Consider the following 26,317-nt stretch of genomic DNA (forward strand, 5'->3'; position numbering starts at 1 on the left):
AGCATGTTTAACTAGATCTTTAAAGTATGCATCTAGATAAAACGTCTAAGCTGCCACTATCTTCAGTGAATTTGAAATTATCAAAGGAGCCAGAATTGGGGGGATAAAAGCTTTCTAACAGTAACTACTTCAGGATTTCAATACAAGTTAAAAAATACCTTTAACAAAGTTGAACCAATTTAGCATACCAGTTGCAAATTTATGTAAATACAAAATGACATACAAATAAGACTGTTTTGTGACTTTTCTACATTTTACTGTAATTGGTGTCATAGCTCCCTTTCTTGCTTTAGATGATTGAATAATTATAATAAAACATTAAATAAAAGTTGTGAAAATACTGAAACATGACAGTACATATGAAAAAGACCTCAAAAGTGTATTTTAATTTTCCACTATATAAATGAAAATAAGTTACAGAAAAGCCAGTCTCTGAACCATGGTGTGCTCTTTTACTATAACAAATTGTCTAACAGTCAGCAATGGATATAATTAAAACTGCATTTCCAAAAGGCTCTCAAAGATGGGACTACATATGTAAATAGATATGTTTAAATGAAGATATAAGTAACTATTAGAATCTATGAAATTATTGAGGGTATAAGGAGTACCTTTAGAAAATAATTATATGCTGAAAGCTAACCAACTTACTTATATCTTAATATAAGAAAGGGAAAAAAAGGGGTAAGAAATAATACAATAAAAACTAAATTATTATGGAGGCAGATATACTGATTGCTTATTCCATTTCAGTAAGTGAAGAATATTTATAGTACATGAACATAGTATAGTATATAGAATATGGAATATATTACAGAAAATCAACTTCTTACTATATTCACCTTGTATTATTATATTGAAAGATGCTACAAACCATGTCAAATTAAGAAATGGTAGTTAAAGTCTCTGGGAGGAAAAGATGAAGTATTATTAAGTTTTTTGGTTGAGAGAAAATTATATTGATTTGTACCGCTCTTAAAGCATCTATAGAACCTGCATGTGATAACAGTTGATCATAATTTGAAAAATATTAACAGGGAACTTAACTAATGGAAAGAAATTCTTTATTCTTTTTTTTCCCTCCTATTCTTTCTCTCTTCCAAAAGCACCTTTAAAAAAAAAAAAACTTAGATTGTATTGAAGGCAAGCAATCTCAATATGATAAAAAATGAAACAAATATAATGTTTAAACAACAATTAAACTAGTTAAAATGGGGTAGCAGTTTCTAGAAGCATGGTTGGCATTGGTGAATACAGACATGCCAAACCATATCCTGTGGTCATAACTATTTAAAAAGCTACTGACCAAGTTGGTTATACCTAAGAAAAAGATTTCTATGTTTGGCCAATAACTTTTAAGAAGCATGAATGAAATTCATACTTATGGATTTCTGTAAGAATATGGCATTGAGTAGTAAAGGAGTTGTTATCCAAATGATAACATCTAAACCTGTCAGATTCCTTTAGGAGAAAATCAGAGAAATAATACATGAGAAGAATATGAAACCAAAAATATGGCAAATGAAATTATTGTAATGAAAACCTAAAGTGTGATAAAATGCCCCAAATTAAAGACAATTCAATGTAGTTTATATTTAACGATTATTCTGCAGTACTATTAATGATTTTCACAATGAATTATGCTATTTAAATGAAATATGGGGGACGCTTGCAGGCACCACTGAGCATAATCCAGTCACCAGTAAATAACCTGACGTGCTTTTTCTGCCCAATTTAACATCACCACAGGCTTTCTCACTAACCTCCTTAACAAGTTGTGGTTCATAGCAGGAGATGAGCCCACTTAACCAGAAAATTAGTTGCAACACTGCTTCTCCCTCATGAAACTACTGCCTCAGTTTTAAAATTTCCATGAGCATAAATGAAATTGAGTCACATCTGAATGAAATCAAACTCCAGTCACATCTGAATGGAAATGAAACTCCATCTGATGTTGTGAAAATTTTCCAGTAATGAAAAATGAAGGCTAGGGACACTTTCTTCTAACATAGTATTTTAGGTTGATAAATTGTTTGTATTTGTTTTTTGGTGAAACATGTTACATTTAATAGGCAATTCTTAAGGTAGGTTTAAACATGTTAAAACAGAAAGAAATGTTTTACAAAACTAGATGCAATGTAATTAACGTTGACAAAGAAGTCTAGCAGAAAATAAATAAATAATTTAAAAAATCATTACAGGAAAGAATATCCTGGTCTAGCTACTATCCTGGAAATCCCCGGATTTCCTTGCCAACATTTGACAATTTTTAGATTACAAGAACAGGTGAACACACACTTACGAAGTGTAAGATGACAGTATCAGGTCAATAATATCTGCACTCTGGATTTCTCTAAATAACTTGGAGATTATCAATCTATTTTGATATGAATGTGTGGAAAGGATATATACTGAGTTTCAGTGGCACAGTATTTTAGCATCCTGTATGAGGAATAATGTATGGTCAGAGATACAACATGTAAACAGTTAAGAAATAAGAGTCACCAAATCATTCTCAGATTCAATAATTTTGTATATAAGTTTTCATACAAAACTTGTATGTAAGTTTACAGTGAGTAAAGGGCTCCCTACTCCTTCCTGGCTTTCTCTTCTAGGTTATTTAATAATTAATTTCAACTCAGGATCCAAGCCGTTTTTTTCTTTTTAGTTACCTTTGATATACTGGATAGAAAGGCTAGGTAACATTTATGTGGAAAAGGTAATTCATTAGAAGTTAAAATTATATTTGTTTTGCCCATATCATTTAGCATTTAGAAGTCATTTGTGTTTCTTAAGAGTCTTGCCAAAGCATTCATTCAACGTGAATGAAAAGACTTAATTTAACACGCTGCCCTTAACCTTTGAATCCATGGAGTTTAATAACATCATTTGGCAGCGACCATTTTGCTGCTTCCCTTTTATATTTAGCCAAACTAAATGTTTTCTCTAGCACACAATACTACTGAAAAAGTAAAATTAACTTTTAAGTAAAAATCCTCCAAAAATATATAGTCCAGTGCATAATTTTATTACCCTATATAATGTATTCTGTTTATACATACAAATTAAATTATAAATTTATTTATATTCTGAAATATTCACCAATGTTATTTTAAAGGATAGACAGATGAAAATAATTACTGAGTAAATTATATTATAATGACCAAAAAAGAAATGCTATAAATGAAAATTTACAACAAATAGTGATCTAAGAAATATATTTATAGGACATATATGAGACTGGTCAAAAGCACGAGGGCAACGAAAATTATCTTTAGTTTCCTACTAGTTATTGTAAGAATTTTTTCTCTTGTTTTTTGAACAATTGTTAATAAATCCATAAAATCTGATGGAACATATTTATCTATTTGAAACATAAAATTAACAAAATATAGAATATAGTACCTGCTTAGTGGAAAGCTCCATTGCTGAAATAGCAGTTGGTTCCTAAAGAAGAAAAACAAAATGTGAATTGTTTAGTCAATTAGAAAAGTCATAAAATACCAACATAAATTTCCAGAAAGATAACTTCAGTGCCTGTAAGAAGCACTATAACTGGGAAATAAGACATGTAAAAGAAATTGCATAGACAAGTGTTGTATGTATGGAGCAGACAATAAGTGCATCCTCCAGTTAACGACCATCAGGAACATACCCATGAATCAGGTTGGGTTTATTGCCCACTGTTCATGGGAAGCTCAGTAAGAGAGGGATGGAAAGGACTTATACGTTTTGGGCTTGTGTTAGGTAACTTAAGGAAGGGTTCCAGGAAGTAGGGCTTTGCTTTGCATTGGATGCTGTCAAAAAGCAGAGGTAATTCTATGATTCGGTATCTTCGTAAGTCTTATTTAGGAGGGAAAAACAGAGTGAAGCTAAAGTAGCGATAGGTAAAGTAGCAATCACTCACTAGGGCAGAGTAGGGAGATATCTGGTCATTTTTATGGTTTGGACAACGTTTACATTCTTTTCTGTGTTTAGATATTCAGACATGATTACAGAATGGTCTTGCCTTTTTTTTTTGATTCATAATGGTCTGAGAATGGCCCCATCTGATGTTGGGGATCTGTGAAAATTTGTATGTTCAACTGGAGAACACCAAGACCATGGCATACGTGAGACTGTCAGGGCAGCTCCTAATAGCGCCAAGGATGAGCTGAGAGTACTAAGCTGGTTTCCAGCTGTCAAGAACTGTGAGAGCTCAGTTGGGATGAGATAATTTCTTTATTATTAAAATGACTAAGACGCAAAGACCTACACTTCAGGTCTCTGCTGGAGAACATAATCTCTTTAATTTCTATCAACTGGCTAATCTAGAGCAGTCATGACTAGGGAAGTAATCACCAATATACTTTGCTAAAGTGTTCTGCTAAAGCTTATCATAAACCTACATATGCTGCATAAATAAAGACTGTTCTTTGAATAACTTAGACCACCAAAAGGCTATTCACCTGAATGTATTCGCTTATACTCTTAGATTCACTTTCATTTAACTGTGCTCCATCCTATGTCTCATCAATGACAAACACAACTCTAAGAAGAGATGGCTGGGCGGTTTCAGAGACAGCTGATGACAAAGAGGCTTAGGTGGGAAGAACAAAATCCTGAAAGGTCTCTCTGTGTAGGTGACTGAAGTTAAGCCCTGAAGAAAGGGTAAAGAGTTGCACTCTGGGGTCAAATGTATGGGTTCAAATAGTAGTAACACAAACTTGGCCAGAAGTGTGATATTAGGTGTGGTATAGAATCTCGAATTTAGTTTTCTCATCTGAAAAATGAATACAATGGTACCTTCCTCATAGGACTGCTAAGACGATTAAATGAATTAATAAATATAAAATACTTTACAAATTTGCTCATCACATAGTGTTTATTCAAATCTCTCCTCTTTCAAACGCACAACATACACATTCAACACGTGCACACAGACACACTCCCATATCCTTTCCTTGCTTTAGTTTTTCTCTTGAGTGCTTATCACTATCTAGAAATACATATATATGACATTTATGCATATATATGATTTATATATGACCTTTATCTTGAGTCATATAGGTAGAGGAGGTGAGTTTCCTCCGATAGCTCAAAGCTCTTATCTGAAGGTAGGGAGTAAGAGTAAGGAACTAAGGATTGAGAGGAGGGAGGAAAAATCAATAAAAAGTAGGTCATGTAAGTACCACTGAGACAAAATCTGAGGATAGTAGACAATGACTCTCAAAACTATCCACTGAGGCTTGTACCAAGAAAAGTTTTATACATATATATATAAATATGGAAATATTCCATTACTCTTTGGATGCCCACAGGGTTGTTAAATCTCCCACACCCTCAGTTGTGACTCTTGCTTGCCCTTTTGCCTGTCAGGGAAGTGCTGGGGCAAAAACTGAAAGACACACAGTGGGAATTAGAGGTGAGGTTGACAGGATATGAGGACAGCAGCAGAGGCATCTCACGTTTTCTTTTTTTTTTTGAATTTATGAATTTTATTTTTTTATACAGCAGACTCTTATAAGTCATCCATTTTATACACATCAGTGTATACATGTCAATCCCAATTGCCCAATTCATCACACCACCACCCCCACCCCCCGCCGCTTTCCCCCCTTGGTGTCCACACGTTTGTTCTCTATGTCTCTGTCTCAATTTCTGCCCTGGAATCCTGTTCATCTGTACCATTTTTCTACATTCCACATATAGGCGATAATATACAATATTTATTTTTCTCTTTCTGACTTACTTCACTCTGTATGACAGTTTCTAGATTCATCCACGTCTCTACAAATGATCCAATTTCATTCCTTTTTATGGCTGAGTAATATTCCATTGTATATATGTACCACATCTTCTTTGTCCATTCATCTGTCGATGGGCATTTAGGTTGCTTCCATGACCTGGCTATTGCAAACAGTGCTGCAATGAACGTTGGGGTGCATGTGTCTTTTTGACTTATGGTTTTCTCAGGGTATATGCCCAGTAGTGGGATGGCTGGGTCATATGGTAGTTCTATTTTTAGTTTTTTAAGGGGCCTCCATACTGTTCTCCATAGTGGTTGTATCAATTTACATTCCCAGCAACAGTGCAAGAGGGTTCCCTTTTCTCCACACCCTCTCCAGCATTTGTTGTTTGTAGATTTTCTGATGATGGCCATTCTAACTGGTGTGAGGTGATACCTCATTGTAGTTTTGATTTGCATTTCTCTAATAATTAGTAATGTTGAGCAGCTTTTCATGTGCTTCTTGGCCATCTGTATGTCTTCTTTGGAGAAATGTCTATTTAGGTCTTCTGCCCATTTTTGGATTCGGTTGTTTGTGTTTTTAATATTAAACGGCATGAACTGTTTATATATTTTGGAGATTAACCCTTTGTCTGTTGATTCATTTGCAAATAATTTCTCCCATTCTGAGGGTTGTCTTTTCATCTTGTTTATGGTTTCCTTTGCTGTGCAAAAGCTTTGAAGTTTCATTAGGTCCCATTTGTTTATTTTTGTTCTTATTTCCATTACTCTAGCAGGTAGATCAAAAAAGATCTTGCTGTGATTTATGTTGAAGAATGTTCTTCCTATGTTTTCCTCTAAGAGTTCTATAGTGTCCGGTCTTACATTTAGGTCTCTAATCCATCTTGAGTTTATTTTTGTGTATGGTGTTAGGGAGTGTCCTAATTTCATTCTTTTACATGTAGCTGTCCAGTTTTCGCAGCACCACTTATTGAAGAGACTGTCTTTTCTCCACTGTATATTGCTGCCTCCTTTGTCATAGATTAGTTGACCATAGGTGTGTGGGTTTATCTCTGGGCTTTCTATCCTGTTCATTGATCTATATTTCTGTTTCTGTGCCACTACCATGTTGTCTTTTGATTACTGTAGCTTTGTAGTATAGTCTGAAGTCAGGGAGCCTGATTCCTCCAGCACCATTTTTTTCCCTCAAGACTGCTTTGGCTATTTGGGGTCTTTTGTGTCTCCATACAAATTTTAAGAGTTTTTGTTCTGGTTCTGTAAAACATACCACTGGTAATTTGATAGGGATTGCACTGAATCTGTAGATTGCTTTGGGTAGTATAGTCATCTCCACAACATTGATTCTTCCAATCCAAGAACATGGTATATCTCTCCATCTGCTGGTATCATCTTTAATTTCTTTCATCAGTGTCTTATAGTTTCTGCATACAGGTCTTTTGTCTCCTTAGGTAAGCATATTCATAGGTATTTTATTCTTTTCGTTGCAATGGTAAATGGGAGTGTTTCCTTAATTTCTCTTTCAGATTTTTCAGCATTAGTGTATAGGAATGCAAGAGATTTCTGTGCATTCATTTTGTATCCTGCAACTTTACCAAATTCATTGATTAGCTCTAATAGTTTTCTGGTGGCATCTTTAGGATTCTCTATGTATAGTATCATGTCACCTGCAAACAGCGACAGTTTTACTTCTTCTTTTCCAACTTGTATTCCTTTTGTTTCTTTTTCTCCTCTGACTGCCATGGCTAGGACTTCCAAAACTATGTTGCATAATAGTGGTGACAGTGGACATCCTTGTCTTGTTTCTGATCTTTAGGAAATGATTTCAGTTTTCCACCATTAAGAATGATGTTTGGGGCTTCCCTGGTGGCGCAGTGCTTGAGAGTCCACCTGCCAATGCACGGGACACGGGTTCATGCCCCGGTCCGGGAAGATCCCACATGTTGCAGAGCGGCTGGGCCCGTGAGCCATGGCCGCTGAGCCTGCACGTCCAGAGCCTGTGCTCTACAACTGGAGAGGCCACAACAGTGAGAGGCCCGTGTACCGCAAAAAAAAAAAAAAAAGAATGATGTTTGCTGTGGGTTTGTTGTATAGGGCCTTTATTATGTTGAGGTAGTTTCCCTCTATGCCCACTTTCTGGAGAGTTTTTATCATAAATGTGTATTGAATTTTGTCAAAAGCTTTTTCTGCATCTGTTGAGATGATCATATGGTTTTTATTCTTCAATTTGTTAATATGGTGTATCACATTGACTGATTTGCGTATACTGAAGAATCCTCGCATCCTTGGGATAAATCCCACTTGATCATGGTGTATGATCCTTTTAATGTGTTGGTGGATTCTGTTTGCTAGTATTTTGTTGAGGATTTCTGCATCTATATTCATGAATGATATTGGTCTGTAATTTTCCTTTGTAGTGTCTTTGGTTTTGGTATCAGGGTGATGGTGGCCTCAAGAATGAATTTGGGAGTGTTCCTTCCTGTGCAATTTTTATTTATTTATTTATTTATTTATGACTGTGTTCGGTCTTCGTTTCTGTGCATGGGGTTTCTCTAGTTGTGGCGAGCGGGGGCCACTCCTCATTGCAGTGCACGGGCCTCTCACTATCACGGCCTCTCTTGTTGTGGAGCACAAGTTCCAGACGTGCAGGCTCAGTAGTTGTGGCTCACAGGCCTAGCTGCTCCGTGGCATGTGGGATCTTCCCAGACCAGGGCTCGATCCCGTGTCCCCTGCATTGGCAGGCAGATTCTCAGCCACTGCGCCACCAGGGAAGACCCCTGTGCAATTTTTTGGAAGAGTATGAGAAGGATGGGTGTTAGCTCCTCTCTAAATGTTTGAAAGAATTCACTTGTGAAGCCATCTAGTTCTGGACTTTTGTTTTTTGGAAGATTTTTAATCACAGTTTCAATTTCATTACTTGTGATTGGTCTGTTCATATTTCTTCCTGGTTCAGTCTTGGAAGGTTATACCTTTCTAAGAATTTGTCCATTTCTTCCAGGTTGTCCATTTTATTGGCATAGAGTTGACTGTAGTAGTCTCTTAGGATGCTTTCTTTTTCTGCCGTGTCCGTTGTAACTTCCTTTTCATTTCTAATATTGACTTGAGTCCTCTCCCTCTTTTTATTGATGAGTCTAATGGTTTATCAATTTTGTTTATCTTCTTAAAGAACCAGCCTTTAGTTTTATTGATCCTTGCTATAGTTTTTTTTTGTTTCTACGCCATTTATTTCTGCTCTGATCTTTATGATTGCTTTCCTGCTGCTAACTTTGGGTTTTGTTTGTTCTTCTTTCTCTAGTTCCTTTAGGTGTTAGGTTAGATTGTTTATTTGAGATGTTTCTTGTTTCTTGAGGTAGGCTTGTATAGCTATAGACGTCCCTCTTAGAATGCTTTTGCTGCATCCCATAGGTTTTGGATCGTTGTCTTTTCTCTTTCTCTCTAGGTTCTTCTCTTTCATCACTTTAAGTATACCATGCCACTCCCTTCTGGCTTGTAGAGTTTCTGCTGAGAAATCAGCTGTTAACCTTATGGGAGTTCCCTTGTATGTTGTCATTCTTCCCTTGCTGCTTTTAATAATTTGTCTTTAAATTTTGCCAATTTGATTACTATGTGTCTCGGTGTGTTTCTCCTTGGGTTTATCCTGTATGGGAGTCTCTGTGCTTCCTGGACCTGGGTGGCTATTTCCTTTCCCGTGTTAGGGAAGTTTTCGACTATAATCTCTTCAAATATTTTCTCGGGTCCTTTCTCTCTCTCTTCTCCTTCTGGGATCCCTATAATGTGAATGTTGTTGCATTTAATGTTGTCTCAGAGGTCTCTTAGGCTTTCTTCATTTCTTTTCATTCTTTTTTCTTTATTCTGTTCTGCAGCAGTGAATCCCAGCATTCTGTCTTCCAGGTCACTTACCTGTTCTTCTGCCTCAGTTATTCTGCTGTTGATTCCTTCTAGTGTATTTTTCATTTCAGTTATTGTATTGTTCATCTCTGTTTGTTTGTCCTTTAATTCTTCTAGGTCTTTGTTAAACATTTCTCGCATCTTCTCGATCTTTGCCTCCATTCTTTTTCCAAGGTCCTGGATCATCTTCACTGTCACTATTCTGAATTCTTTTTCTGGAAGGTTGCCTGTCTACACTTCATTTAGTTGTTTTTCTGTGGTTTTATCTTGTTCCTTCATCTGGTACATAGCCCTCTGCCTTTTCATCTCGTCTATCTTTCTGTGAATGTGGTTTTTGTTCCACAGGCTGCAGGACTGTAGTTGTCCTTGCTTCTGCTGTCTGCCCTCTGGTGCATGAGGCTATCTAAGAAGCTTGTGCAAGTTTCCTGCTGCGAGGGACTAGTGGTGGGTAGAGCTGACTGTTGCTCTGGTGGGCAGAGCTCAGTAAAACTTTAATCCACTTGACTGCTGATGGATGGGGCTGGGTTCCCTCCCTGTTGGTTGTTTGGGCTGAGGTGACCCAACACTGGAGCCTACCCAGGCTCTTTGCTGGGGCTAGTGGCAGACTCTGGGAGGGCTCACGCCAAGGAGTACTTCCCAGAGCTTGTGCTGCAAGTGTCCTTGTCCCCACGGTGAGCCACAGCACCCCCTGCCCCACCTCTGCAGGAGACCCTCCAACACTAGCAGGTAGGTCTGGCTCAGTCTCCTATGGGGTCACTGCTCCTTCCCCTGGGTCCTGATGCACACACTACTTTGTGTGTGCCCTGAAAGAGTAGAGTCTCTCTTTTCCCCAGTCCTGTCAGAGTCCTGCAATGAAATCCCGCTAGCTTTCAAAGTCTGATTCTCTAGGAATTCCTCCTCCCATTGCGAGACCCCCAGGTTGGGAAGCCTGACTTGGGGCTCAGAGCCTTCATTCCTGTGTGTGGACTTCTGTGGTATAAGTGTTCTCCAGTTTGTGAGTCACCCACCCAGCAATTATGGGATTTGATTTTATTGTGATTGCACCCCTCCTACCATCTCATTGTGGCTTCTCCTTTGTCTTTGGATGTGGGGTATCTGTTTTGGTGAGTTCCAGTGTCTTCTTGTTGATGACTGTTCAGCAATTAGTTGTGATTCTGGTGTCCTTGCAAGAGGGAGTGAGAGCACGCCCTTCTACTCCATCATCTTGAACCAATCTCTCATATGTTTTCTTAATTGTTTATCTTCCCCTGGCCCCAGCCCTCCCCACCCCTCTACCACCCGACACACTAATTTAGGCCGGGGTTTGGGGCTGTTTCGTGCACTGCCACATACCTGGGATTGTTGCTCCTACAGTTGACCCTTGAACAAAAGGGGTTTGAACTTTGTGGGTCCACTTAGATGTGGATTTTTTTCAATTGTAAATACTATAGTACTACACCATCAGCGCTGGATGAATCCATTGATGCAAAACCACAGATATGGAGGGCCAACTGTAAAGTTATACTCAGATTTTCCCCTGCCTGAAGGGTTGGTGCGCCTAACCCCCAAGTTGTTCAAAGGTTAAGTGTAATTTGCAAGTTGTCAATAAATATTTGTTAAATAATGAATGAGTGAATGAATGAATAAATGAATTCCCTACCAATTTTCCCCCTTCTCTCCTACTCTTTTACTCTCCCCATTATACTCTGTTCCTTCAACTGAATTTGTATATGAGATAAAGGAGGCCATCCTTTAAAGGAAGTTTTTCCTTAATCCTTTAAAGTTAGCTGTAATTTCTTTGAAAATAATCTGAATATTCTATACTCACCATCTTTACTTCTTCATGTCCATTCAGTGCCATTCATCTCTCAGCCCACTGAGTCTAGCCCTTACTCTAGAGAGGTGGCCTACGATTCTCAGAAAGAGAAATCACTGATGCTGAATGGAAGCTTTCAGTCTATTATTATTGCTAGAGTTCTTGTTTGATATGGCACTATTGACCAGTCATTTCTTCTTGACTGCTTCCTCCTTTAGATTTCATTATGCCTTGAAACTCTTTTCGACTATTCTCAGCCTTTTTCAGTCTTTTCTATCTCCAGCCATTCCTCATATACTTGCCTTGCCTTGCTGACTCCTTTCCACTCTTCTTTGGATGCCACATTGTTCCTGGTGGGCTTATCCACTCTTGTGGCTTTAATTACCCCCTGAGTACTGCAGAATTGCAAATTTCCACTTTGAACCCTGACATCTAAGCTGAGCACAGAATTTTGTTAACAAATTTAAGACAACCTGCCTGAGACACAAATGAGACAAATGATTTAGAATGTAAATTAATTTGATGGGATAAGTTAGAGATTTCCCATAATTTCCTATTTTCAGAGTTTAATGATATTAAAAATAATTTTCTATAGGAACTGTCAATCATAAAGACAACTATGATGAAAGAAATATCTACCAATTTTCTCTATACAGAAATAAGATCTTTGGAATTTAGTAGCATCAAATCACAAAAATCAAGGGGCCAATTCATCATAGATTTTTAGTTTTAAAAGATAAAACTGACAATTGTATTTAGGTTTACATAATATTGGAATAAGTGAACCCAAACAAATAATTCAAAAGAGTTAGGAAAATATTCCATAGCAGCTTCTTCCATTCCAAGAGTTTCACAGGAAAAGTGGTTATGTAAGCAGCTAACTTCATAGGGACTTTCATGAAATAAATTTTATAGCCAAGGTACAAGGAAAGTACTTCTTAGAGAATCAACAGCTAGTATAATTAAAATGAAAGTTAGCTATGTCTCAGTTCTTTTAAAAACTTCAGTGAAACTATATAAAAGTGAAGCTGGTGAATTTTCAGACATTTCACATTCATTGACAATACAAAAAATTAAATGTCTGTAAGGTAAATGGAAATGATCACTTCATACATAAATTGTAAAACAAAACAAACCGCAAAACACAAGAAATTCCATTGTGCCATATTATAATTTTAACGTTCTTCAATTAAGATCCTAGAATCTCTTAATTAAAAGAAACTTATTTTTCAGACCAGGAAAGTAATAACAGTTTGGAATAGGATGTGCTATATGCTGCCTGCGGTTGAATTTTAATAGACAATATATTAAGATGACATCCATTTAAATAAGCTATATTTTTTTCTGAGACCTAGTTGGTGATGAATACAACTTTCATTTAAAACAGATGTAGCTTCATAAGCATTTTCATGAAACTGGTTTCAAGAGCAAATTTAATTGGAGTTCAAGTAAAAATGAAATTAAAAACTTAGCATCTTTTCAAGATTTTCTATGACTCTAATTTGCTATATATTTTTTTCAGATATTTTAATCTAGTCCTTATTAAACTTGCACACTTGCAGAGCTTTTCAACCTGCTGATCCCAGGAGAATCTGACAGAGCTCCCTGGATGCTACGCATGCTGATGCTCCTTTAGAATGAGTTAATAGACTAGGTTTTGGAAAGCATCAATTATGATTTACATTTGAATGAAAATTAAACTCTTTCATTTATTTGCTCAGCTGTTCATGGAATATTGCATAAATTGGGTTTAAAATGCATGCGTTATCAATGTAACTGCCTTGCAATCCTTTGCAGTCAATAGGACTATAAATAAAACCCACTGTACTAAATGCATTGCGACTTGAACACCTCACTGTCTCAAAAGTAAAACCCTCTTTGGACTGGGAAAAAAAAAATCTCAATGTGAGTAAAGTAAAAATCAGCATACGTCTGGTTTTCATACCTTTTGAATATTTTTTTAACAAGGTATAGGTGTAGAATTTTCAAGCATTTATTTTAAATGAGGTTTTCATTAGTATAACTAGTTAACAATAGCTACAATTTACCAGTAATCTTCATTAAAAAAAAATTATGAAATGAAGAAGTGGAGCCTCAACTGACTTTAACCAACTTGTTTGGAATCACATAGTAAATGAGATTCAAACACCAATTTATGGTTACAAGTAATACTTGGAATCAGGTTTGTGTCTTAGTACTTTGATACCATTTTGAATATATAATGGCTATTTAAAGTCATTTCTAGAGTCCTATACCAAGGCCAATTTTATCTCACATCTTGTTACCTACAAAAATTTTACTCTAAAATGGAAATTTTATTACTGAGGAATATTTTTCTTTCTATACTCTGATCGGGATTTGATTTCACCCAGAAAAAAAGTATCTTAGATGTAACTGGAACCACTGGAATGTTCTGTGATTAGCCAGGGTGTTTTCCTAAAACCAACCTCAAGATGGCAATGGACATAGTACTGGCTTTAATTCCGGATTTTATATGAGGTTTGGTTATTCAGTCTAGCAAAGACACATAATGAACATGGTCTGCTGGAGATGATATTATGGTAAAATTAACTGGTTGGTTGACATTAAATGTCTTTCTTTTTAAAATCCAAGAGTATCAGATACCACCAAGACCCTAAATCTGTTCCTTGTCTATTTACCTTGTCAAACTACCACAGTGCTCAAATTAACCCTTTTAAATTTTATTTTATGTTAAATGGAATGACTTGCAAGGCTCAAATAAAAATACAGAAACTGTAACATTTCTCCGCTTGTTTCAGTGTATATAGAAATTGCTTTAATGTGTTTTTTGCCCTCCTTCTGCAAAATTAAACAAAGTTTGACAGTGAAATATTCCAATTGCTAGACCACAATATATGTATGAACTTTGCCTGATAGAACAGAATGTTGAAAGAAAATATTTCTCTAAACTCTGCCCAAATACGTTTTGTCTACTTGGGTGCCAAAGAAATAATAATGACAACAATGCATAAAACAGAATATGGGAGAAAAATGGAACATTTATCTCTGGAAGATGTGTCCCACGTTGCAAACAATCCTTTAACAAAATTATAAACTCGTAAACAATCATTTCCATGAAAGCACAATATTACGTATCCATACCTAATTGTTAAAAACTGAATAAAGAACCTCTCTCATGACATCTTAAAAAACCACAAAAAAGTCATTCAATAGTTATCATAAGTGTAATTCGGCTGTGTATTTCTCTGGAAATTGCAAAACACTAACAAAATCTAATAGACATTAAATATTTGGGTTGGCAAGATGGCTGGCTTCCAACCTCTCAAGATTTTGTTAAAAGTCATTTAATAGATCAGCTTGAAGTAATATTTTTAAACTAAAATTTGATTTACTATTAAAAAACAAAGATAAGATGTGAAATGTAAACTTAAAATCCCAGAGATGTAGGGATTGAAAATTAGCTAGAACACAGTAGTACTGCAAAATTATACATATTCTGATTCATAAAATCCTGGAAAATAATAGATAAAAAGAACCTTATTTTTTTAATGGCATGACATAATGATACAATTCTACAAGATAAAACTTAATTGTACTAAAAGATAATAAATTAAGTACTTGAAACTATGAAGGATAACATGGAAGAGTCTCTAAGCTACACAAGGTCAGGGACCATGTTTATAGTGTTCATCTCTGAATCACCAGAGATGATGATTAGCATTGTGCCAGGACCATGGTAGACATGTTTGTTTACAGTTGAATTAGTAAATGGAACTTGTTATAATCATATACTATAACTGAAGGCGAATACGCAAAGGAACCATGACAAATTCAAAAGTAAAAGATTCTGGAAATAGTTAAGAAATTCTAAAGTTAACAATATTTTAGTACTCCTGCAACTTCATTTGCTACAGTGGTGGTAATATAGATTTCCAAAAATACAGAATTGGTAAAAATTTTTTTCTACTAGAATAATATGGGATATAATCAGCAGGATAACTTTTTGCTGTTCTCGGTTTATCTTCCTCATACTCTGGCACCTCACTTTAAGTGGGGTCTCCCTAAGAAGACCTTAAACTCTTTAATTTCTCATTTTTCATTTTTGCGTAAATACTGATTCCTTTGTTCATTTAATAAATGTAGGTTGAAAACACACTTTAGGCTCTGAAGACACAACAATGGACACAAGACAGCAGTATATGTATCTGCCCCTCAGTGCCCATAATTTGTTTGCTAAATCTAGATGGGCTCTGTATTACTGACACAGTCTATTTGCATAATTGTATTTTTGAATTTGTAGGATAAAGTATCAATGCGTAAATAATGAAATGGGACTTGGTGAAAGATAGGGATTAGTCATCATTCTATACCAGACAAAGTAAGGTCCAAGTGCCTGATTTTAAAAATCGTACTAGAATTATGATGACTGTGTTATTCTAAGACTTAAACCAAGGATTAGTAGAGAAGGCTACTGAGAATGTGGCTTATATTCAGTGTAGACAAACTAAAACAAGTAAAATTATATTGACAATAAGATTCTAAGCACAGGAGCTGGCACTGTCCTGGATGTTCTACATATAGTGTCTCTAATTCTTCTAGCTTCCTTGTGAGGTAGGTATTATTTTTCCTGCTATGGAAGCTCAGAGGGACTGTATGGGTTCCAAACAGAACTGCCATGTAGCTAGCTATGACTGAAGAACCTAAGCCCTTCCCATTAGAACATTGTTTAGTTATTACAAGATGTCTGTGTCATGATGTACCAGTTATCTGTTTCAAAGCTAATCATAACTTTACTTGAATCTATATTTATATATTAAAAGCTTGCCATATTTTACTTTATTTTCTCTTCAAAGTATTACTGAATAGTGAGCTAGAGCTCTATTGTGTTAATAAACTGGTCTAGAAGTATGGGGCTAAAAGAAGTCTTGGGAAGATTTTCCTTACAATCAAAATATTTAATCGACTGAAAACTTTAATTCATCCACTTCATTTTATAGATAAAGTGAGATTTCTGGAGACTAAATGAGATAATGTTAAGTTGTGAGACTAGATCCTATATTTTCTCATTTTCTGTCTATGAAATTCTTCTAATTCCAGATTATTTTGCAGTTATAAATGTCTCAGATTTTTGCCTTTTTTTATCAAAAACTGAAATAACACCTTTGATAGGCATCTATTTCTCTGTTATATTTCATAAATGATTTATATCAAGGTGTGCTTCAATTCAAACTCTTCCTCCTAGCTGGCTTTCTAAAACGAATGTGGTGTATGTTACATTACTTCAGTTTTCCTCCCTCACTTCAATCCATATACTGCTGCCTCTACCCCCAATCCTATATAAACCTACTTGGGCCATCAGTGATTCAGGACAAAAGGACAACTATCTGTACTCTTCATAATTGTGTAGACTAGGAATTCATAACAGATTTTCCACAAGTGGTATAAAAACCTCAAACTTTTTTTTGCTAACAAATGATTTCTTTAGGAAAATATGATAAAACAATTCACAAATAAGCTAAAAAATTATTGAAATGTCTTCATTCCGTTATCATTCTGAATGTATTTCCTTTAATACATTCATGGAAGTTACCTATCATCCCAGTTATACCATTAAGTGTGAAAGAGGGGATTTGGAGGGTAGGAGGCACACAGGGTTTGTTCATTGAGGTAACTTACATAAATAATATAAAATGTAAATCATATAATTTATCATTGAGAAAACAAAATATGAGCCAAGGATATATTTCTTTACATTTTTTGATTTAACTAGCATTGAAAGTTTCAAGGTTTATTTTGACTAGTGTCTGGCTTTCTAATTGACAAGCTAATTAGAAGGGTATGCTAGACTGCCTGTCCATACCAAGTTCACTGTGCAGCTGTCCTGGGGGAAAGACATACAAGGGAACTTGTTGACACTTGAAATTAAGCAGCACTCACCCGAAAAACTGTCATTTCTTCCAGCAGAACTTCTTCTAAATCATGCCAAGTCTCCTTAGGAATTGAAACTACTTTAAGAACGGTTCCAACATCTTTGAAAGAAAGTGGAGAAGACCACAATTTAAATAGATCTGAACAGAGTTTAGTGTTAATGCATGAAATCAGTATTTGACCAGAAAGAACATTTTGACGTCAGCATTTTAAAATTTATTTTATTGTTACAGCATTAGTAATATATACAAATTCATTTCATGAAACTAGATAAAGTATAAACATAGCTATGGAATAAAAATAGTTGAATTTTTAGAAATATCTGAAGCTTTGGAGATGATTTTATCCTAAACCTGTGTAATTAAAAAATATATATATATATATATATATAATCATCACTAGGTTGGATTATTTGTATTTTTAATCTCAACTATCAGGTGTCTCAAAAACAAAACAAAACTAAACTAAAAATAATACCAGTTTGACAGTGTTGAGGTTTCTCAAAAAAAAACTAAAGATAGTATATGACCCAGGAATTTCACTCCAGGGTATATAGCCAAAACAAAACAAACCAAACCAAACCCAAAACACTAATTCAAAAAGATACATGTATTCCAATGTTCCTAGCAGCACTATTTACAATTACTATCAACAGATGAATGGATAAAGGAGATGTGGTATATGTATATACAATGGACTACTACTCAGCCATAAAAAAAAGGAAATGTTGCCATTTATAGCAACTTGGGTGGATTTGGTGGGCATTATACTAAGTAAAATAAGTCAGACAGAAATACAAACACTGTACGATATCTGTTATACATGGAATCTAAAAAGTCAACAAATTAGTGACTATAACAAAAAAAGAAGCTGACTCACAGATACAGAGAACAAAATGAGTGGTTACCAGTGGGGAGGCAGAAGGGGGAGGGGCAATATAGGGGTGGGGAAAAAAGGGTTATTATGGGGTTATATGAAATCATCTGTGTGAAACTTTTGAAAATTGTAAAGCACTATAGAATGTAAAGAATCTTTCATTCTATAACAAAATATACTAAAAAAAGAAAAAAATTACCAGCTTGACATTACAAGTTTTTCCCATTTTTGTTATGCAACCAGGAACTACTATGAATACTTAAAATATAAGCAAAATGGAAGGAATGTTGTCAAGCAACAAAAGTAGTTAGAGCCTCAGAGCCTGGCTGCTCACCTTCTTCCCACGAGGAAGACTTTAGTAGTTAGAGGCCCCTAACAACAGCTCAATGACCATTACCTGATAAATGACAATAATCTGATTTCTCAAAGTAAATACCTTGGATTACTTATTACAGTGGTTTTTCAACAACTGGCTAATCAATTTTGGTTAGCAAATTGGTTTAATTAACATGCTGTTCAATCAACTTCAGAGTACTAAAAAATTTTTAAATTCAGAACCATAAATAATGAAAACTGTTAAAATAAATACATTTTATAGAGATTTAAAGCACTGTTGATTCATTGTTAAAAGAGGTAAATTGTTTTAATGATAAGACCTGGCACTTTTACTCTAAGTGGGGTTAAGAAGCTACTATTTTCCAGTATTTACAGATGGGTTCCTATTCTTGATAGAATAAAGAACAGAGATTTATTAAATTCAAAAATTTGACTCTTCAACATACCATTTCTGATCAGTTGATCAAATATTTTTAGCTTCAATTGGCTCATTTTAATCAAATTAAACAGTCTAATTATTCGAGAAGAAAATCTTACCAGTAAAGTTACACCAGAAAAATAATTCAATCTATTCATATGACAGATAACCATTTTCAAGGGATCAATATGATGTGCTATATGAGACCAAGAAAGGTTGCTAGTGTATCCCTTGTAAAGTCAAAAAAAAAAAAAAAAAAATCCCTCTTTTAAGCAGATCCTTCTGTTTACAGGACCTTAGATTACTCATAACACCAAAGATTAAAGGTAAATTAGGTTAATATACTCAGTGCCTCTGATCATTCTCCAATACCCCAAAATAACTTTATCTGTGTTCCAGATCAAGTTTTACTGAGTAGTATTTCAAACAATTTCACACAAATTGAATCAGATTACTCAACTAGAATCAATGTGTAACTTACTTAAAAGATAAAATTACTGTAATCAATTTACTTTGTTGACAGATGACCCTGTTCTGTGCTGACCGATAGCCATCCACATCATCAGACATTCAACGTGCTCATGAAATTGGTTCCTTTAAAGACGGCTTGCGTCCAAGAAGAACTGAAAATTCATGATTAGGTTTCTTTGGTCAAATAGCTGGAAGCAAGCTTTTGTTGCATTGACAATGAGTGGGGGACTTCTCAACATGTTTAGGCCAGAGGTGAAGAAAAAGGTAAGTGTGACATTACTGAACAAGTTTAACTACTCTGTAGAGAGATCTAATTATAATTTGACATTAGTGATAAACTAATATTTATCGAAGAGAAATCCTATCTTATAATTTCTCAAGGTATTTATAACCAGAAGTTGATACTTGCAATTCATTGACTTTTATTGAACTCCAGGTCTCCCTGGGATTCCTTTATTTGATAGAGAAACTTTCTCACTCATAAAAGCAGACTGTAATGTATTGCTCAGAACCTGACACTTACACTTGATAACGTATTTCACAATTTTGTTATAAAACTTTAAGTCTTTAAAGCACTTACTGTGCAGTTGGCATTCCCCTGTACTTAATGCAATTTCTTTCTCTGTTCTCACCAAGGGAAAATAAATGTTATTATACAGGTTTCAGTGGAGCACTCACTCTGTTTCCTATTGATTTATTTCAGTTAACAACGTTAATGGAGACTAGGAATTTATTACCTTGGAATCTGACCCTAAGTAGCAAGTTTCAGATTTGTAACTGGTGCTTTTAAAAAAGTATTATTAAAGAGAGTAGGGTAAAAATAAAATAATATGTCATAAAAGCAATGGAATTCATCCTGAAAATATACCTATAAAATGTTTGTTTCTAATCATGGAATTGGTAAAAAATACGTCACTAAATGTCTATAGAAATGGATCTAAAATGTATCTGACGATTCCTTAGGTCCAGTCTGTTGGTCTTCTGATGAAGTTTTATTTTGCTTTGTTTTCCTTCTCATTGTATGGTAAAAACACTAAACAAATTTTGTTGCCAAAATTTATTTTCTGGAAGATTTGCACTCTATGATAATTTTAAAGTTCGGATAATTTTGCATCAATATATTCTAGAACTTTTATTGAATGTCTTGGGATTTGAGCAATACATTTTTGTCCTGAAAAGACACTGTTCAGAAAAGAGTTATGATTCAATTATAGACATTGATTGTTCACCTAATCAATAGCTTTACCTGATTACATTTATCAACTTTTGATTGAAAAGGAAATTTAATTTAAATTAATAAATATATGTCAACTTGCCTAAAAAAATAACACATTGGAATGGGAGAATGTTCAGGTTTTTTAGTCATTGATTAGAGGTTAACTATATCTTGAGAGTGACTATGAAGTCTTCCTTCAGTTCTCAGTATACTTAATTAGTTAGATGCAATGTTCTGGAAGAACATTTAGAGCTGAAGTTAAAACATTTACCTGTTCCAATAAACATGACATCATACTGGCCATCTTCTGCATCCACTCGATCTACTACAATTTGTGTAAACTGGTAATTTACGTCTGTTTTGATCATTATCGGCCGGTTATTAATAGGAAACACTGGATTGTACATGGCTGGATGACTTCTGGCAAATGTTATAACATCATCAGGAAGGTCTTTTGTAGACTCAAATCCACCAAATGTTTTACTGGGACACTATTAAGATAAAGAAAATATTATCTTTTGATTAAAATATAATGAATAGGATTATAATTTATATAATATATGGCCTCAATGAGCTAGGAATCTAAATCTGTAATTTTTAAAGTAACTGTTAAACTAAAAAACAAAATAATTTTACTTAAATTAGTAGATGTAATATATAATGTACATTTTCTAAACATATTTTAAGTCTCGATGGGATGTCATCATTTCTTACCAAAAACTGCAAATGCATCTAATGAATTCAGTGTACAAGAGAAGTCTGATGCCTCTATTAGTGACAACACCATATACTTTATGTTTAAATGAAGTATTTGAAATAATGAGTGGAATATGTTATAACTAAATGCTATTAATCATTAGATTAGAGAAAATCAAAAATTTTCTTGAATGCATTTCATTTCTCCCTATGGTATTATGCTAAAATATAAATGCTCTCTTCAAAGTAAAAGACAATATAAACTATTCTTTATTGCCTTATTTTTAACATAACCCTGAAAAAGTACCATAAAAAGGACCAAAAGTATTATTTCTTTAATAATTACAGTAATTCTAGGGATAAGGAGATGTGTTATTCAAGGTGTTAACAACTTGCATGGCACAGAAACTGACCAATCAGAATGGACCAAGCAGAACAGATGATGGCTATAGGGAGAGCCAGACAGGATGCTGTGCTGTACACTGTCATAATATCACCTCTGGATTTAAATGCTCCACTTAAGGCAGTAAGACAAAAACAAGAAAATTCAGATTTTACTGTCTCTTTTCACTGCATTTAATTATGTGGTGCAAGCATTCAGAGTACAGTAACTCCAGTCTCTTGCTTTTTGTCTTACACTTAACTAATTTCTGCCATTTAATGTAAGAGTTTGAGAGCTGAAATGTAGTTGAGTGGTTCTTGATCTAACAAGAGGCTTAGAAGGAGAAATCAATTGTCTCTGCCATTACCTTAACACAGATCATTAATAATTCATGAGAAATGAAATAAAGCTATTTTGAAACGGGAAGAGTATCTCTTTATGAATATATATGTATGTAGTATACAGATACACACACAATAATACACTAATATAACAGTTAAGGGATTTAGGGAATTACTTTTTATTTAAGTAAATTAAAAAAATTATTTAATGTTATAGAAATATCAAATAGCTGTATAAACTCGAAGAAGAAACGATAAAACATATTTTGTAACATTAATTTTTTTTGCTTTTCTACCACCATTTAAAAACTACTTGCAAAAATTTAGAAATGATTGCAAAAGAGACTTATTTTAGATTTTTATCTTACAATTTGTCTCACTTTCTTGCCTTACTTTTATTTTTGTATTTAGTATTACTTAAGCTGTAGGTTTTTCTTTAAAAATAAAGAAAATGCCCTTCTATTGACACACTGCTTGAAGGCCTCAGTATGTTTTTCTCCAGTAGTGTTGATGGAACGACATATTCTCAGCTGCCCCCTTTTGGGATTAATGTATTGATCTAAGGGAATTTTATTCACGGAGCAAGGTGTTGCCTCCTCTTGGCAGCCCCTCCCTAATTCCTAGCTTAGGCAGTGCTTTCTGTCTTCTGCCTCCAGCACTTGGTTCATACTGCTGACTTAATGGACCATGTCATAACAACTCTCTATGAACAATGGGTGAGAATTCAGGCTCTAGAATCAAACTGCCTGGAATGAATCTTGGCTCCTCTCTTTGCCTCAGAGTCTTCATCTGTGAAATGGGAACAATTATTGGGCTACTGTATATACTATTTTATATACATAGACACACACACACACACACATATAAATATGTATGTATGCATAAATCTGTTAAAACGGGCTTCTTATAATCAATGGATAGTCTATCTTGTTCATTTTTTCTTCTGAAAGCCTATTCAGGTTTTTTACCTACAAGCTCCATCAGCTAGAAGTAATCTTTATGAAATGCTCATAAATAAGTTTAGCAAAAAATTTTACAGAAAATGAAGATTAAAAACATCCTATGCCTAATAAACTCATCTAAAAACATCATTTACTTGAATTTAACAATAAAACTGACATGAAATTAAAATAATGGTTAAACTTAAAGAACAAGTTTTTTCATCATATGAAATTATTTCCTTAAAGATTCTTAGGGTTATCACCTTCTAGAGAAATGGAAATAAAAACAAAAATAAACAAATGGGACCTAATGAAACTTAAAAGCTTTTGTATAGCAAAGGAAACCATAAACAACACAAAAAGACAACCCTCAGAATGGGAGAAAATATTTGCAAATGAAGCAACGGACAAAGGATTAATCTCCAAAATTTACAAGCAGCTCATGCAGCTCAATATCAAAAAAAAAAACAAAACCCAATCCAAAAATGGGCAGAAGACCTAAATAGACATTTCTCCAACGAAGATATACAGATTGCCAACAAACACATGAAAGGATGCTCAACATCACTAATCATTAGAGAAATGCAAATCAAAACTGCAATGAGGTATCACCTCACACCAGTCAGAATGGCCATCATCAAAAAATCTACAAACAATAAATGCTGGAGAGTGTGTGGAGAAAAGGGAACCCTCTTGCACTGTTGGTGGGAATGTAAATTGATACAGCCACTACGGAGAACAGTATGGAGGTTCCTTAAAAAACTACAAATAGAACTACCATAGGGCCCAGCAATCCCAGTACTGGGCATATACCCTGAGAAAACCATAATTCAAAAAGAGTCATGTACCACAATGTTCATTGCAGCTCTATTTACAATAGCCAGGACATGGAAACAACCTAAGTGTCCATCGACAGATGAATGGATAAAGAAGATGTGGCACATATTTACGGAATATTACTCAGCCATAAAAAGAAATGAAATTGAGTTATTTGTAGTGAGGTGGATAGACGTAGAGTCTGTCACACAGAGTAAAGTAAGTCAGAAAGAGAAAAACAAATGCCGTATGCTAACACACCATTGTAAAGCAATTATACTCCAAAAAAGATGTTAAAAAAAAAAATTCTTAGGGTTAGGAAATGTTGCACTGGATGGTTCCATCCACATATTCTAGAACATCTGCCGTCATATTCACTCACTTTCTACTGTATCACTCTTTTCTTTTTTTCTCCCTACTTTAAATTGCAGACTTAAAGCTGATTTTATTTTGAGATCTATCCACCTTTTTATAAGCCTGAATGTGTACAACAGGCTGGAAGGAGAGAGGTCAGCGATAGTAAACAGCATCTATTAAAACACCTAGGCCCTTTCCATAAGGTTTTTGTTTGTTTCTTCCTTGCATATCTTCTTTACCTATTTGAGAGATGTGTCCCACTTCCATAGGAAGATAATATTGATTTAAATTTGTTTCCTCCTATTTAATGTGCAATTCTTGAGCCTTTGTCACAATCAGAGAGAGCAAGTCTATCCTAATTGTTTCAACTCCCCGTGAAAGCCATTTTTACTATATCTCTTTCCGAAAAGAAGATAAATAAGGCTACCTGCTCAGTTTCTATTTCTCATAAATTATTGGTATTAACTACTGGTAAGCGTTGAACTTAAGCACTGATGCCTGTGAAGAACATGTCTTTAAATGTGGAATTTCATGGTTATCAAAGAAAAATCCTTGCCTTTCTTTCATTTATAGTCTTGGAATTTTTCTTTTACATTATCTATATTTAATATGTATGTAGCTGCTTTTTTTTTTTTAACCTTCAGCATAAATTCATTCATTTCCTATCTTAAACACCTAGGCCACTTACAGTTCCTGGTCGTGGGTAGGGGACTCTTCCTTGATAAGGCACCCACTGGTAGTTGGGACCATCCCTGTGAGCATATGGACCCAGGAACACCCTTCTCACATCACTCATGCTATACATGCACACGGCTGACCCCTTGAAGATGTTACTAAAAAAGACAGAACAAAAACAGACTTTCATCTTTACACAATGACAGAGCTATTTATACTGAGTTTTTAAATTTCAGATAGCAATTATCAATACTTGAACATAAATTCTCAAGTAGTGTTTGGGATTTCTTAAGTCATATATTTATATATATTTTAATAATACACAAGAAAGCAAAATTATGATTGCTCAAAATTTGAAGGCATGGATGAAAACACCTTTAGCACTCATAGAACATATACATATTCCTTTCATAAATAGACAATATATGCTATAAATATATACATTCATATCATATGTAAACATTGATAGGGAAAACATACATACAAAATCTAAAAGGTAATGATTAATTCTGATATCAGATAAAATAAAAATATAAACTTTGGTATTATGTTAAGACTTAAGCATCATTGCTGAAACCAGGAAATGTTTAAACAAGAAAGAATGTTTAAGAACACATTTTATAAACTGAAACTGGTGCAGAAGATGAATAGTCAATGTGTTATAATTTTTAACTCCCAAACCAACAAAAGTATTTGATCAAGTAACAGAGCTCGATCTGTGTGAAGGCATTTAAAATCATCTCTTTCCAACACAGAAAATCATTTTAAGTTAGTAGCTATTACACCCTAGCAAAAGTGGAGTACTATAGCAATTATCCCCATCATTTTGTTGGACAAAAAAAATCAGGTAATTGAAGCAAATTCTAAGTTTACCATGAGCTGCCACAATTTCCCATTTTATTTTGCTTATATAAATACAGCTTGAGGGATTTATTTATAAAGATATAAAAGTTGTGCACATTAAAAATATGGAATGCATACCTTTTAATCAATCTCTACCCATAGAAAATTACATAAAAATTAGACCAAATGAAAAACTTGTGTAATAAGAGTTTATTATTGAAAACTGCTGCATCTAGACAATGTCTGGTAGAGTGCAAGCTTCATGAGGGAAGGAAACATGCTTGGCTTCTTTTCTGTAACATAAATTACATATCGCACGGTACTTGACACACAGTAAATTTCAGTAAATACTTATAGAATTTAACAACAATATTTTCATAATGGAATAAGTAGCAAATTAATACATATTTGATACATCATAGTAGTTGTAGTTTGTAATGTTTATGTGTCCCTTTTTCATTGTTATACACTTTGCTTATCTATTGATGGAATCCATCATCATGGAAAGATCTTTTTAGGATTTACAGCTGTTAAGACTAACTCATATATGACATCAAGCTCGCTGAAGCAGACAGGTGAAATTATTTTACCCACTAAGCCAGTGATTCTCAAAGTGTGGTTCCTAGACCAA

General features: G+C 34.5%; 1 protein-coding gene across 1 annotated transcript in view; it reads right to left on the minus strand.

Moving 5' to 3' along the window:
• The window catches only part of SEMA3A (semaphorin 3A), a 329,851-nt gene that overhangs the window by 21,675 nt on the left and 281,859 nt on the right, over nt 1-26,317 (minus strand). The window contains exons 12-15 of the mRNA XM_033862942.2: nt 24,857-25,001; nt 20,907-21,126; nt 17,328-17,419; nt 3,406-3,447 (exon numbers count right to left, since the gene is read on the minus strand). Coding sequence (XP_033718833.1) covers nt 3,406-3,447; nt 17,328-17,419; nt 20,907-21,126; nt 24,857-25,001 — 499 coding nt within the window. The remainder of the gene's footprint in view (nt 1-3,405; nt 3,448-17,327; nt 17,420-20,906; nt 21,127-24,856; nt 25,002-26,317) is intronic.

The sequence above is a fragment of the Tursiops truncatus genome, chromosome 9, assembly GCF_011762595.2.
Source record: "Tursiops truncatus isolate mTurTru1 chromosome 9, mTurTru1.mat.Y, whole genome shotgun sequence".
In the NCBI taxonomy this organism is placed as follows: domain Eukaryota; kingdom Metazoa; phylum Chordata; class Mammalia; order Artiodactyla; family Delphinidae; genus Tursiops; species Tursiops truncatus.